The 16,614-nt window shown below is 37.8% G+C and overlaps 1 protein-coding gene across 1 annotated transcript in view; it reads right to left on the bottom strand.

Annotated features, from left to right (window-relative positions):
* Positions 1 to 16,614, bottom strand: part of SEMA3D (semaphorin 3D) — a 142,489-nt gene that overhangs the window by 55,939 nt on the left and 69,936 nt on the right. The window contains exons 5-7 of the mRNA XM_072147286.1: positions 15,460 to 15,579; positions 10,130 to 10,223; positions 1,754 to 1,882 (exon numbers count right to left, since the gene is read on the bottom strand). Of these exons, the coding sequence (XP_072003387.1) occupies positions 1,754 to 1,882; positions 10,130 to 10,223; positions 15,460 to 15,579 (343 nt within the window). The remainder of the gene's footprint in view (positions 1 to 1,753; positions 1,883 to 10,129; positions 10,224 to 15,459; positions 15,580 to 16,614) is intronic.

Raw genomic sequence — 16,614 nt, forward strand, 5'->3', positions numbered from 1 at the left:
CATCGCTGGGGGAGATGGCAGCAGCATGTAGTGATCGGATGCTGACAGCATAACGTCATCACTCCCCGCAGCGTCCCATCACAGCTGAGTCGCTGATTGTCGGAAACTGGTGGGGGCCCCTTAAAAAGTGAAAGTGGTGGGGGCCCCAGGGATAGAGCCCTAGGAGCCCCTCCTTTAATCCGGCCCTGAATGGTAGAGCCTTATGCTAGGACCTAGAAGCTCCCTGTATCCTCCCCTGCTTTGCCCTCCTCCTCATCTTATCAGCTTATTACAGCAAGAGAATTGCTCTGACCCCCTCAGTGGCTGTGCTGAGATGGGTGAGTGTAGTACATCAGCCTGCTTACTCAAGATACTTACTAAAAGATAAAAAGTTAGTTAGGAGATATGTATAAGTTATGGCTAAATTTACTGAATGGACCTACTGTTTTACTCCTTGGTGCTATATAATAGTTATAACCACCTTGAGTTGGTAGCGTACTCAAATGTTGCAGGCATTGGCACTGTAGCCAAAAAGAATTCACATAGCTGCTGCGGTAAAAACAACTCCTTCATTGCCAAGGTCTATATCCACCACAGGTTCAAAGCTGCTTATTATAGGCAAATGATTCCCAATGTCACCCCAACTTAATTGTTGAGTGTGAGGTGATAGACTTCAAGCTTCATATTTTGAAGCCTATTAGACCATGATAGCAATTTCAGTGTGTAAAATGTATTAAATACCTCCCTTCCAACCTATTTAACCCAAACATTGAAAATAGTAAAAACATTGTGGAAAGAAATGCCCTTATTCCATATCATCTTAAATGGTATAAAAATACAGCTAATCTTATAAAAGCTATATAATAGAAAAAAATAACTCTGAGAATAAGAAAAATCATCTGTTTGAACTAAACTAAATGAATTGGGTATAGCCAAATCCTTACTGCATTTTGTCTTATAATAGTTATGCTGCAGATGAGGGCCCCTTCAAATGTTTGCTATGAGGTCCTGCGTTTCCTAGTTACGCCCCTGTATGGTATTCAAAAAGTAGTAGTAGTATCAGCAATTGTTGAAAAAATTTTAACAGCTGTTATTTTTCATCAAAATAATTTTTTTTAAACTGCATTAATTGAATGTTTTAAGTAGAAGATAAGACTCTAACATAGGGCCAGCCACACAAACAGTAGGTCAAAACACTTAAGAGGAAAAAGGGGGTAAGGGTTGAGGGGGTAGAGAAGAAGGAAAGAAGGGGAGTTCCGGAGACAGTTTCTGGGTTCCACTTGGCTCTGTCACTCCGGTATTTGGTGAGTTAATCTTCCAGGTGACAGATAAAAGTAATAAACGTAACTCAACTTGACACCTGATCATTATATAGTATCATCCCGAGGGCCGAGCCCCCCAACCTCATCCCATGTATGGAAAAAATCTTTAACAGTCAAGTGTTTAACACCATGTGACATAGTACCACACTGTATTATTATTATTATTATTACTGTACCACACTGTAACTTCAAAACATTCTCTGATATCCCACCTCCTCTCTGGTGACATTAAAGTAGCACTCTACCAAGTGTTAAAGAAAAATTGCACCCACTTTTCCCTATTCAGGGAGGCTTCTAAATAGTTTCTTAACTCCTATTTTCAATGACCTATGGTATGTGGATTGTAGGGTCTGAATCACCAATGTGAAGAAACACAAGGGTGAGTCATAATAAAGAAAAATAGAAACTCAGTTTTTCCTTAATTAAACAATCTTAGAATCATATGCTCTTACCATTAAGCCAGTAATGATCAGAGATATCTGTTCTGATGAAATGATGCTCATTGGTTGGTCCCAGTGAACGAGTAAATGTGGTTTCTTTGCCAAGGAAATCTGAAGCAGTCCCAGCAAAGAGATAGTTATCTGAAAACAACAAAAGCAATTAATGTAATAATATGTATGATTAATAATATGATTTATTCACTCATATAAAATCTATATAACCATACAGTCATTTAATATTAACTACAGAATATGTTTCCAAAACTAAATGAAAGTACCAGGGTGTGACCAAACATGATCCCTGAGGGGTATGCAAGATCAATTAATTATCCTTTTACAGAGGGAAGAGAGTGAGCAAGAAGTGAGTTGTCCACACAACCTCTGGATATGGTCCAACAATAAATCACAAACCTGAATGGCTGAAAGACCTCTTTCACAGTGAAACAGAACCTTATCAACCGAATAAGCGGCGACCGGGTCTCATTCAATATAAGCCCGGTCTGTAAAAGAGTTATATAGGGTGAGGAACCAACAGAGTACAATGGGTCAGTGAGCAGAGTGTGGGTCTAATGGGGACAAATAGTCCTTCATCCTTCATGCACTTAGATGGTAAAGGGTTCCCCCAGGCAAAGACGCTGGGCACAAAGGGTGCTCTAGGGACCCTAATACCTCATTTCAAACCCAGGACTATGGAGGAGTTCTAGCTTCTTAATATGATGGCATAGGGCCAGGGTTCTGGTATAATTGGATCCCTGGATCACAGTGATACCAGACATGACCCATTTACTATGTTCCCATTCAGAGATATTTTTATCTCTGTGTTCAAGAATGCTAAAATCTATTTAGTCATAGCTATTAAATTCCCTTGCTATACAGATTCCAAAAATGTATCTGGCCTCGGGAAGAAATGGGCCATAACTCTATGAACAGGATTTTAATATTTCCTTTAAAAATGCCAAAAAGCTCCAAAAAGACTTCCGGAGTTGCTGTTGCTGCAAAGGAGTTAGTTAATAGTTATCCCCTTCAGAGTCCCTTTGCAGCCTTTGTAGTAGGGCGCTCCCAAGATCTCATTAATTAAACAAGATAAGGCTAGGGGGAAGTGAGGGATATTGATGGCTTGATGAATAAGACCAAATCTGGCAGGTGAATCCCCCTTGTAAATCATAAAGTGTTTCCTACAAGTTCATATTAGATGTATGCAATGACAAAAACAAAGAATTTCCCCTGTTAGGTCCCCTACTGATCTGTTGCAATCTGGAAGAAACCTGACAGTGAGAACGTTCCTGCAGAACGTCTTGTAGGCTTTATGAAGACTTATACTGGTTGTACACAAGCAAGTTTGTTCCAACACTCTCGCTTGTGGGGGAAATTTATCAGGAATTGTACTTAAGCTTTTTGGCTTATAAGTCCTGAAATGAGTACAATTACTAGTGAACCACCATGTGGGAGTGGAAAGGTGTGAAGGGGATATGGCCAGAGGCTCAATTAAACACCCTGCGCCTATGCATTAACTATAGCCTGCAAACATTCAGGCCTGAAAGTTGGCAGGCTATAGTTCAATTCTAAGCCAATCAGGACATGGCATAGTATTGTCTGCTGCAACCAAGATACCTCAGGAGGATACTCAGAGCCTATTTATGTGTCCAACACATATAGCACCGGGATATGCTAAATGTCCTAAATTTGGTATTTAACAGCCCCAGAACTGCTGAACTGAAGTGACATGCTGAGTTCAGTTCTTCAGTTAACATTCTGACTTTTAAATCCTGCAGACAAATGTATCTAGTTTGTCAGGACAAACTCATTTGTGTTCAACCAGCCTTACCCAGCTATCATTCAAATCAATGGGATTGTTTGTGTGATAAAGCAAAGGTTCTCCAAGATGAAAGGCATCCTTTGTAACCACTCCCTAATGTTGATGGAAATCAGATATTCTAAATTGACATTTTTCTCTTTTACCTCCAAATTCTCTAATAGGGTGTATGTAAATAAATTTTACAAACTGGACACTTTATGTTACAGATGTGTGCACAAGAACTGCAATATATTACACCCATGAATATGAATGTTTCACTACAACTTTATCCTTTATCTTTTAGTCTCATTAAACTGTCATCTAAAACAAATTGTCTTTGTCCAGGTTAATGCCGTAGGCAAACACACATTTCCTTCCTATGAAAACTTCACCTCATTTTGTTACATAAAGTTATAGCCTTCAGACAAATTAATTTTGCTTGAAGATATTAATTGTCAGTCTCTGAAATGTGAATGTCACAAGGAATAATTGATTGTGTTTTTCTTCAGCACATTATAGAGCCAGGATAGCCTAAGCTTGGGCACTGATAAGCCTTTGTTGACATGATGATACATATGTATCTTCACAGGGACAATCCGAGTGCAGACAGTGTTGTCTGCGACTCCTTTCATCTCTTTTGTCTGTCAGATACGCATATTGGATAACATAAGTGGTTTAGTGTTTCTCACATGTATGGTGACAAGGTAGATATGGTGATTGTTCTCATTATCCAACATGAGATACATTGATGAAATAGGCTCAGACTAACTTTGCTCCATGTTAAAACATTTCTACTGACTTTGATATGATCATTCTTTAACTGGATTCAGCTATCATTTTGAGACTTTGTATAATGTATTGTTCTGCATTAATGACTAAAACCAGTTTACTTTTTAGATACGTTGAACAACATAAGAAATACATAGCCATACTTTGTCCATTTCTGAACTGTATCAAGTGCTCGAACAATGGATTGAAAATGGGCAGGCAAGAGCGCAATTAGACTAAAAAAGATTTTTCCTATAATAATATATGTCTAGATGTCTAGCTTTAATCTAATTGTATATTTTTAGTAAATGTGAATACTGATTACTCAAAGCCAAAAAACAGAAGCCAACAAATCCCAGTGACAAAAGAGGCTTTCAGTCTATGTTGGATGTGGAGGTCAGACTGATGCTGAATGTCACCAGATGTTAGACCACACAGGTCTACTGCTTGCTATCTCACAAGACATACAATCTATGTGAATTTTTGGGAAAGGTAAAGTACAACTATGAAAATTACCTTCCATGTACATATTGAATGTATTTTTTTGTGTTTAAGGATATAGAATTATAGAGCTTTAGTCTACCTTTCTCAAAAATGTGGAATGGATTTAAATGAGTAGCAAGTTTAATATAAAAAAAACCCTAATGTAACATACTGATCAACCAAAGCTACATTCATTTCTGTCTCTGTTGCAAACCACATTATAGATTCCATTTAAAAGTCCAGCAAAATTCTATGGTGTATGAGGTCTATGCCACTATTAAACCAACTTTAATTGGATAAGTATAAAAACCTAAAAGGGTCACCCATATTATATTTACCCTGTTAAAGTTTGCCATTCACTGCTGGGAATTGTGGGTCACATGACCCCTGGGCAGTAGGAATCGGAACATCCTGTGACATCCCATGTACTACTAGCTCCCAGGGGATGAAAGGGGCCACGCAGTCATTACTACATGGGGGGGGGGGGTGCTGGGAATTGTGGGTCACATGACCCCTGGGCAGTAGGAATCGGAACATCCTGTGACATCCCATGTACTACTAGCTCCCAGGGGATGAAAGGGGCCACGCAGTCATTACTGCATGGGGAGGGGGGGGGGTCACGTGCCCACAACTCCAACCCCCTAAAGATAAACTCCACTGATGTGAACTTCATCATTATGCTAATCAGCACAAACTTAAATTCATTCCCCTTGAGTGCATTTCATTTTTTAGTTTGGATACAAGGAACTTAATCACCCTTTTATTATCGCAAACCATACTTGACTTTGTAATAAATCTAAAGAAAAATGCTGTCACTTTTCCAGCATCCATGTTATCCCTAAACTTCCTAATTGGAAATATCTGCTAAATCTGTCTTGATCTCCCAGAATGGACTGTTATATCATTGACACATCAAATTACATGTATCCATAGAAGACACTGTAGAGGAAGATAGGTTGTGGACAAGTTAAGTGAGAAAGAGAAGCAGTGATAAACAGACTTTATCATTCTATCTTACCCTGAATGCTTTATTCTCATTAGTAATGTTTAATATTTATCTATAATGGATGATATGGTGCAGCTGCTTCATCTGGTAACTATTAGGCCTTTTGTTGACGACCGGCTTGATGCATAGAACTCGCATCATACTTGCATTGTGTGCTTGCTGCAATGTTCGGACCGAACGCTCAAAACTGAAACTGAACAGACATGCTGAGTTCACTTCCAGTTTCTGAGCATACGGGCCGGACATTGCAGAAAGCATACAACGCGAGTTTGTTGCGAGTTCGGCACATCAAACTCGCTTGTGGGCAAGAGACCTTAGAAACATCAAAACGGCACATCTTCACTTTCCAAATCTGAGACAACTGAGAATTAGAAATAGACACCGCTGACATGAAAATTGCTTAAAATGCATAAACTAAGTCAAATGATGACCATAAAGTTTTGCTATTGAACACAAATATGGCAACTGAAATGTAATCCAAAAGGTTAGCTATGCTTTAAATAAAAATAATGAATAAAAGTATAATAATTGTTTTAACAATGTTTGTTCAGCTGTTCAAAGTACACAATATTCTGAATAGATTGTCCAATGTATTGAATGAGGACACTTGCTGCCCCAAATTACCACAAACCTTCATGTTATAGTAATGTTTTCTATAACATATAGCATATGCAGGTATCTACCATTCCAAATCAAATGGAAACTAAAATCTAATTTCCTTCTTTCATTCGATGGCTTGAAAAACATCCCTATTAGAAGCAGGTTCAACTTTTGGCTTCCCCCATTACATTTTTTGGCAGGAGAGGTTAAATCTTCTGAGAGCTAAGAAATGTTTGGTCTTTCCTTGTTCTTTTCAGGTTTATGTTGACATGAAATATGTTTTTTTCTGACTTTATACTAATAACAGTTGTTTCAAATGTAACATGTCATTTTAGCATAGTACATTTATTCATGATTAAACTCTTGGTCTGAACGAGCCAAATCTGTTATCTGTAAATCAGATGCTGTGTTTGTGAATATGCCTACACATGCTTAGAAGTTTTAGTGAAATAATAAGAATCTATTATATAGAGTGAAAGTTACTGTAAATTTATTATACTTTGTGTTTTCAGTTGAGAGACCACTGCACTATATAATGTCTGTTAAAAGAGGTGGCTAATATATCATGCTGGAAGCAGCTGTAGACAAAGTTTAAGAGTCTTCTTGTACCTGACAGTGTGTAAATAAGAGAGTATAATGAAAGATTAATTCCAACTTTGTGACTGCTAGAGTCGGGCTCAGGAGAGGGATAAAAAGTTAGTTACACTTGGTGCACTAGGCAACAAAGCTGAACTTCAGATCTGATTTGTGCCCTGCATGTCATTGACGGTTGAACTCAACTACAAGTGATGAAAATTAAAATAGACGGCCCAGACAAGAATAAGGCCTACTCTATTTTTCTATTTTCTGTGTCTTGGCAGTTGTCTCATACACAAGGCTATTGGATCCATGGCTTAAACCTATAGAAGTGAATGGAACGTGTTCTATCTATTGAAACAATAGCTAGCACACATCCCAAATTCACATTTTTCTGCATGAGGGATTTTTTCACCAGAAAAAATCCCTTGCCAATAAGATACTTTCCTCTTGCACATTTCATAACACCCGATTAAGTGACACTGTACCACTGAATTCTCTGTAACACTGTCCACATAAGTCTATGGATATCTCTTACGTTCTTATTTATTAGGCCAATTAAACTCTCATGTTCTTGAAGTAATGGTTAAGAATTTAGACAAACTAAGGAAACGTACAACAAATGTACAAACGTACAACGTCAAATATGTATTGAAAATACTGAAAGACTCAAAAGGATTTAAAGCTTATTAAATCACATCTTTATTAAACCCAACTAACATATTTAGAAATATGCATATTTCCATAAAGAGCAATGTGTCATAAAAAAAACTTTTTGCTAGTCTAGTTACAATTTACATAAGCTAGCAGCTGCAAATTTGAGGATGGCTAATCAAAACTGATTTATCATTGAGATGAGCGGGATCTCTCTTTTAATGCAAGTCCGGGGTTTGGGTACATCCTGCACGACCCAAACATATTGCCGGTTTACTAGTCATGCAGCAGTCCGGCAAATTGATGCCTGGGGACACCTGTGGCCCACAAAGGCACACACCTGTCTATATAAGACCTCACAGCTCAAAGTGCATGTCAGAGCACATGAGAATTATGAGGTCTAAGGAAGTGCACAAGGACCTCAGAGAAAGAACTGTGGAGAGGCACAGAACTGACCAGGGTTGCAAAAGAATTTCTGCAGTACTCAAGTTGACACAATGACCTCCATAACCATTAAATGGAAAAAGTTTGGGACTACCAAAACTCTTACTCCACCTGGCCATCTAGTCAAACTAAGCTATCTTGGGAGAAAAGCCTTGGTGAGAAAGCCCACAAAACTGTGGCTGAGTTTCAGTAGGGAGATGGGAGAAGCTTCCACTAGTGAGGGCTTTATGGCAGAGTCTGCCGACAGAGCCCACTCCTTGCAAGACATATGAAAGCCCACACACAGTTTGCAAAAATAAGATTCTCTGGTGTGATGAGATGAAGATTGAACTTTTTTGAGTTAATTCTAAGTGGTGTTAATTCCAAGAAAACCAGTGAAAAACTTGCTGCCTTATTCCTAAGATTCATGGCTGCTCAGTAATGAGCAAAGGGTCTGAATATTTATGACCATGTGATATTTCAGTTTTTCTTGTGTAATAAATTATCAAAATATCTACATTTCTGTTTTTTCTGTCAGGATAAGGTGCAGAGTGTACATTAATGACCAAATCCAAAAAAAATGATCTTACTAATTGGCTGCAATAAAACAAAGAATGAAAAATGTAAATACTTTGGAATACTTTTTGTACCCACTGTTTCATCATGAGATGATATGTAGGCATGTTTTCATTCTAGAATAAGTTCAATTATTGTTTTCCCTGTAAATTGCCATTGCATTTGCTTTTGTTCTTGATTTAGTTTAGTCTGTTAAAAATGAAAATATATTCTATATACTATGTGCTATAAACTTGTGTAAATCTTAGAATGTGTAATATAATGGGAATGTTCAAAACAATACAGTGATTATCAGCTGAGCTTCTGATGTTATTTAAATAATTCTACTATATAAAATATTTAACTGTGGGTGGTCTCCTCAGAAACATCACATCTGTATAGCATAGTTCACTCTATACTTATAAAATGTTCTACATATTGTCATCCCAAACATTCTAACTTATTAGGGTCAATTCAACTCTTGTGTTCTAAGAGTCTAGGTAAACTAAAGAAACATACAACATTCAGAATGCTCTTGATCATATTCAAATACACATTGAAAATATCAAAAGACTCAAAAGGATTTAAATTTATTAAATTGCATCTTAATTAAACCCAACTAACATATTTAGAAGATGCTTATTGCTATAAAGAGCAATGTGTCATAGGTTACATGCTAGTCTAGGTTACATAGGCTAGCAGCTGCAAATTTGAGGATGGCTTACCTAAACTGAGTTAACATTTATAGATGAGCTGGAGCTCTCTTTGAATGTGAGTCCAGGGTTTGGGTGCATCCAGTGTGACCCAGACATATTGCCAGATAACTGGTCATGCAGACAATCTGGCAAACTGATGCTCCTGCCTACTAGGGGTTGAAAGTTCTGTTCGGGTTAAGACATCCCCCGACCAGTAACACCCACGATTGTTTTGATGTTATTAAGGAGTGACGATTGTCCTCAAAATTTCAGAACGCACTGGCCCTTGAGAGGTAATTTCTGGCGTGCATGCACCACATTTCCACATTTATATAAGCCCTTATTTTAAAATTTCCCATTAGGTACGGAATTGTATTAAAATCAACTACAGGCTTGTTAACATGTTTGCAAAACAAATTGATTTTAAACTTTGGAAATACGTTTCAAAGAAAACCCTCCTAAAAGTTTTGTAATCCAGAATTTGGAACTTTCATTTTGCAAATATCTCAAAAAGAAAGATCATTACTTTGAAAAACATATGAAAATGCTAATTGTGAACTGTAAATAGTAAGGACATTCAACACCTGGATGTTATTTACTCAGAGCCAAACCTTCCCAGGATTAGCCAATTGAGACTTCTTTTTTAAGGAAAAGAATAAGATACATTTTAGCCATGACACTACCATCCATCATCTCTTTCATATCTTTCTATTAGAGGCACATTCTTTGTCTTGTCATTAGAGAAAACTATGCACGCATGTGAATGAAACTGTTGTCTTTAGGTTTCTGAACAAAGTAGCTGTCTCAAAGTTTCTGGCCTCCCTGTATCTTACCTGTCATTATAGAAGCAAAAGGTGGATGAGGATCAAAGGGGCATTTCAACCTTCCTGATTCAAGGTTTTGTGTGTCAAGCTTGAATACTATTTCCTGCAGGAAAAAATGAAATATACAATTTATCATAGAAGAAAAACCCGACATGAGTTATGGCTCCTACACAAAGCATTTAACAAAGCAGTGCTATAAAAACAATTGGTAATAATGATAAGTGGTTATAATAACTTCCATCATTTCACCAGGAACTAATAAGGAGATTCCAGTTTCTTCTAAAATTGCTGCCATTTTACCTTGCGGTGTTGCAAGCGTGAATATTTTGGTCAGTATTTTGCACATCAAAGATTGAAATCCTCAATGATAAATTCTGCATCATAAACTCATATACTATCAATTTATTTTACACAGCATGTGGATGAGCTTTGTATGATTCTTATCTACTTTGCAGCAACTGTAACCTGCGACAGGTAATCCGCTGGAAAATTTGTAGCAGCTTACACCCCCATGTGGCCACAGCCTTCAAGGGGTTATCCTCTTTCAGCAAATGATTGATATAGTTTGTGTAAGATAAAACTATACATTTTTCAAAGCAGAGATATAGAAAACTATGAGGAATTGATACAGAAAGAATATTGGAAAAATTTATAACTTTTCATTACACAAACAATATCAATTATTTACTGAATTGCCAACCCCTTTGAGGTTCCATTTAGCCATCTGGTGATGGATTGAGAATGCGGATATCTGGCTAAGTGGGAAAACCAAACATTTTCAACGTCTGTAATCTCTAAAATTACAATTTGATATGTTGAATCTTCATACAGTGGCAGGTCATTGTTTCATCTAAAAGGAAACATAACCATAAACATAACCATAAACAAAACCATCTTTTATTTATGCTTTAACCCCTTAACGCTCTGCGCCGTAGCTCTACGGCGCAGAGGTATAAGGGATGTATGAAGAGGGCTCACGGGCTGAGTCCTCTTCAAACAAAGGTGGGGGTTTTTGCATAATGCATAAAACCCCCACCGCTAATAACCGCGGTCGGTGCTAGCACCGATCGCGGCTATTAACCCCCCCCGTTGCCGCCGGCAAAGTCGCCGGCGGCATTTAAAAGACGGCGGCGCGCGGGCGCCGCCATCTTTTTTTCGATCGCCACGCCCCCAAACGTCATTGGGGGGCGGCGATAGGTTGCCATGGTAGCCTCGTGTCTTCTTTTGACACGAGGCTATCTGGCAGCTGCAGATTCATTACAATGAGCCAGTGGCTCATTGTAATGAATGTGCTGCAAAAATGCCATATATTGCAATACAGAAGTATTGCAGTATATGGTAGCAGCGATCTGACCATCTAGGGTTAATGTACCCTAGATGGTCTAAAAGATAGTGAAAAAAAAAAGAAAAAAAAAAGTTTAAAAAATAAAAAAAATTAATAAAATATTAAAAGTTCAAATCACCCCCCTTTCCCTAGAACGGATATAAAACAAAACAAACAGTAAAAATCACAGACATATTAGGTATCGCCGCGTCCCAAAATGCCCGATCTATCAAAATATAAAAACGGTTACGGCCGGCGGTGACCTCCGAGACAGGAAATGGCGCCCAAGTGTCCGAAATGCGACTTTTACACCTTTTTACATAACATAAAAAATGAAATACAAAATGATCAAAATGTCACACAGACCTCAAAATGGTAGCAATGAAAAGGTCGCTTCATTTCGCAAAAAATGACCCCTCACACATTTCCGTGCGCCAAAGTATGAAAAAGTTATTAGCGTCAGAAGATGGCAAAATTTTTTTTTTCTTTTTTGTACACATTCGTTCAATTTTTGAAAATGTATTAAAACACAATAAAGCCTATATAAATTTGGTATCACCGCGATCGCACCGAACCAAAGAATAAAGTAGGCGTGTTATTTGGAGCGAAGAGTGAAAGTCGTAAAAACTGAGCCCACAAGAACGTGACGCACGTGTGTTTTTTTTTAAATTTTTCCAAATTTGGAATTTTTTTTCAGCTTCGCAGTACAAGGCATGTTAAAATAAATAACATTACGGGAAAGTAAAATTTGTTACGCACAAAATAAGCCCTCACACAGGTCTGTACACGGAAAAATGAAAAAGTTATGGATTTTTGAAGTTGGAGAGTGAGAAATGAGCCGAAAAACCCTCCGTCCTTAAGGGGTTAAGTATAGGGATTTATTTGTGCCTTTAAATCGGCTTAAAACTTTTGTAAATGTTTTCATTTGCCATATCTGTAGGGAGGGGTTATGGTTACCAGTACATGTATGAACCTGAGGATAGAAAATTAACAAACGTTAAATTATAATTGATTTTCTTTTTGTGGAGGTGTGCACCTCTTCATACACCGTATATTCCGGCGTATAAGACGACCTGGTGTATAAGACGACCCCCCTACTTTCCTGTTTAAAATATAGAGTTTAAGATATATTCGCCGTATAAGACTACCCCTTTTCCAACGCATACAAAACACCGGTAGAAATTTAAAAAAAAAACTGATTTGAATTTAACATGGTCCTTTTTTAATTTAAATTCTTATGACATGCAGGTATATAGCAGGAAAACTGTCGCTCATAAACATAAGGCATACAACAACATTAGCATCGTCCATTTTACTGTTACCATACTGTACCTTAAATTTTTATTTTATTAAATATTCCATGCCATGTACTCAGAAGCAGGAAAAAAATTCCAAATGCAATGAAAATGGTGAAAAAACGCATTTGTGCCATTTTCTTGTGGGCTTGAATATTACGTCTTTCACTGAGCGCCCCAAATGACATGTCTACTTTATTCTTTGGGTCAGTACGATTAAGGGGATACCAAATTTGTATAGGTTCTATAATGTTTTCATACATTTCCAAAAATGAAAACCTCCTGTACAAAAATTATTTTTTTGATTTTGCCAAATTCTGGCACTAATAACTTTTTTATACTTTGGTGTACGGAGCTGTGGGTGGTGTAATTTTTTGCGAAATTTGATAATATTTTCAATGATATCATTTTTAGGACTGTACGACCTTTTGATCACTTTTTATAGATTTTTTTATATTTTTCAAAATGGCAAAAAAGTGCCATTTTCAACTTTGGGCGCTATTTTCCGTTACGGGGTTAAAGTCATTGAAAAACCGTTATCATATTTTGATAGATCGGGCATTTTCGGACGCGTCGATACCTGATGTGTTTATGATTTTTACTGTTTATTTATATTTATGTCAGTTCTAGGGAAAGGGGGGTGATTTGAAATTTTAGGTTTTTTTATTATAATTTTTTTTTTAACTTTTTTTTATTTTTATTTATACTATTTTTCAGACTCCCTAGGGTACTTTAACCCTAGGTTGTCTGATCGATCCTATCATATACTGCTATACTACAGTATGGCAGTATATGGGGATTTTCCTCATTCATTACAATGTGCTATCAGCACATTGTAATGAAGGGGTTAAAACGAAAGACAGAGGCTACCATGGAGATGGATCTCCGCCCCCGATGACGTCATCCCAGGTAAGATGGGCGCCGCTATCTTTTTGAGGCTGCCGGCAGCTAGCACCGATCGCGGGTGTTACCGGTAAGCCTTTGCTGCAATATGCAGCAAAGACTTACCGGCTATGGAGAGGGCTCGGCCCGTGAGCCCTCTCCATGCAGCGCGACCCGACCGCCGCCGTGAATACACGGCGGGCGGTCGGGATTACCGGCGTATAAGACGACCCCAGAGAAGACAGAAGATTTTTCTGTCTTCAAAAGTCTTCTTATACGCCGGAATATACGGTATTTATATTTCGATGCCCTTTTTTTTAGATCTTTGGTTTAGACTGCCATATAACAGCTATTTCTTGGTGTGGAGGATGCTCCAGGTTCTACTCACGGCTTATTAAGAGATTTGTTGAGCAGCGTAATTTGTGTACTGATTACAGAAAACATCTTATCTGAGTCCATCATTGCAGTGGGTGCATTTACTCCTAGGAGCCATAAGATAGGACAATAGGAGGCACACTTCCCCTCCATCAAGTACAGGTGCAGCTTGGAAATGAGTGAAAATTCCCTCCACAAGGACACATCATATACAGGGAGATTAATGTGTTAAAGGGTTCCTTCAATGTTGTCTTCTTTACCACTCACCAGATATTTACTGTATTCTAGAAGCAGAGGACTTGGTTTACAATACTTTATCCTGGTGGTAGATGTACTTAAAAAAGTATTGACTTTGACTAGGCTCCTGAGAAAGGTTACTGCCAACTTACAGACTCTCAAGCAAAGAAAATGCAAACTGACATAAAGAGTAAGGAAATATAACCTCCCTGAGGATTGTGAAGGAAACATTCTTCACTCATCACTATGTCTATTCTGTGCTGACTGTCTTGGCTGCTGGGCCTCCCTGACACCTTGAGCACAATTGCAGCACCGATGGCTGAAACAGGGGTGATTTTAACATCTTAATGGTAATGAAAATTGTAATGTAATCTGGAGGAGGCACCATGTTATAGAGCAGAAGTAGCTAACAGGAGTGGTATAAAGGTTAGTGTATATATATATATATATATATACAGTAAGAAAAGATCCAAGCAGCACTATCAAAACAGAAAATGAGTAAACAAAAATAAAAAAACGGGTGCACGCCTAAGAGGGCCGGGCATCAGGTCCTTCAATTATATAGACAAAGGAAAAAAAGGCAGCACACCAGATTGTAGTGAAAAAAATACCTTAGTGGATTTATTCCATGTGAAAGAGCAACGTTTCGGCTCCAAACAGTGAGCCTCTCAAACCTTGAAACCTAGAAAGCACATGAATACCTGATTTCCAGTGTTGTGATTTCCAGTGTTGTTTGTGAAATGAATTTAAATGTGAGGGTCACCAGTAAGAAAAAGGATATTATTAGATAGTGTCCACCACACATATACAGTACTGTACATAGAAGAAAAAACACCTTCCTTGGTGGGGCTTATACCTTCCCCTCAATAAGTTACCTATCGAAGACACCTCTATGCCCCCACAGTTTGTTTTTCTTTGAGTAACCTCCATGATTGATTTATTTGTTTTTAAAATATTTCAGAAATTGAAATGCTCACCAAAATAAAAGATGACACAGTGAATGGGTGGCTTAAAATGTCATCAAGCTATTAGTCTTACTTATTATTTTTCCAGAAGAGCAAGAATAAAGATTTTGAAAGGTGTGAATAACATTCCCTTTATTCCTTTGACTTTATAACACATCATCTGAAGTTCACTGTTTTTACACCTCTTCTGTGATATATTATAGAAAGGTGTTGTATAATGAAGGGCAATGTTATGACACACTTACACGCATATACATTTACCTCTTTGTTGCTTCCAAGTTCAATGTATCCACACAGTGGGTGAAAAGCTCCAGTTCCACAAGCATATATATGGGTTTTGTTGTAGTGATGAAGAACTTTTATGAAATTTGCACATTCTTCCTAAAATGTAAAAAGCAGGGAATACATTTATAGTAGGAGTAAATAGAACATAACACATGTATACAGGCAAAATGACTCCATCTTTGAATTCTATAATTGTAAATAATGTCATTGGAAGATCTTAAAATGTGAGTTCAGATGCACAACAAAACAAGAAAAAGTACCCAGTATATTTGTGTATTTTACAAAAACTAGTAAAAAAACACCCATTCTGCTTCCATACTATTTAACAGGAGGATAAAGGGCAGCAACTGATGATCATGAAGTGTGATGACTTTTATGACAGTAGGAATTGTGTCTGTTTGCTCGTCTGGAGCATACAGGTGTGTGGTAAGCCATGCCAAGGAGGAAATATATATGGAGTGATGTAAGAAAGCCAGCTGCTGCTCATCAATCTGGGAAGGGTTATAATTAGTGTTGAGGGGACCCGAACCACAAATCTAGGCCTCGTCAGCAGTTTGGGTTTGGCTCAACCTCCCTCCAATAACAAATTAATCGGTGCTGATACTGATCACAGGTGCTATCTCTTTAAATGCCGGTGGAGGCACTTACATCATGTGGCATGTCTGGACTGACATGCTGGCGACGTGTGCACGATGCCATTTTGGGGAGGATTACCGCCTCTCGGGTAAACTCATCACTAGTTATAATGCCATTTCCAAATGATCTAAAGTCCATCATTCTAAAGTTACAAAGTCTATTTACAAGTAGCAATCTTTTTAGAGAGAACATCCCAGCAGATTCATCCAAATTTCAGACCATGCAATACTCAGAGGTATTGCAAAAAAAACTATTGTCTTAGAATCCACAGAATATTAAAAGTTCAAGCTCATGACAGCTCAGTGGTAAAATTATTGAAGTTAGGCTTGTTGGATGGGTTGCCAGGAGCAACTTTACTCTTTCTAAAAGAACCCGCCAAAGCAGCGTAAACTGTATCATTGTCTTTCTGCAGTAGGTAACCAATGGAGTTAATTGATCTTCGGGCCTCTACGTAGCATGAAGTTGTTTCTTATACTACTGCTATTATTCAATTTG

This window comes from Engystomops pustulosus, chromosome 4, assembly GCF_040894005.1.
Source record: "Engystomops pustulosus chromosome 4, aEngPut4.maternal, whole genome shotgun sequence".
Lineage (NCBI taxonomy): Eukaryota > Metazoa > Chordata > Amphibia > Anura > Leptodactylidae > Engystomops > Engystomops pustulosus.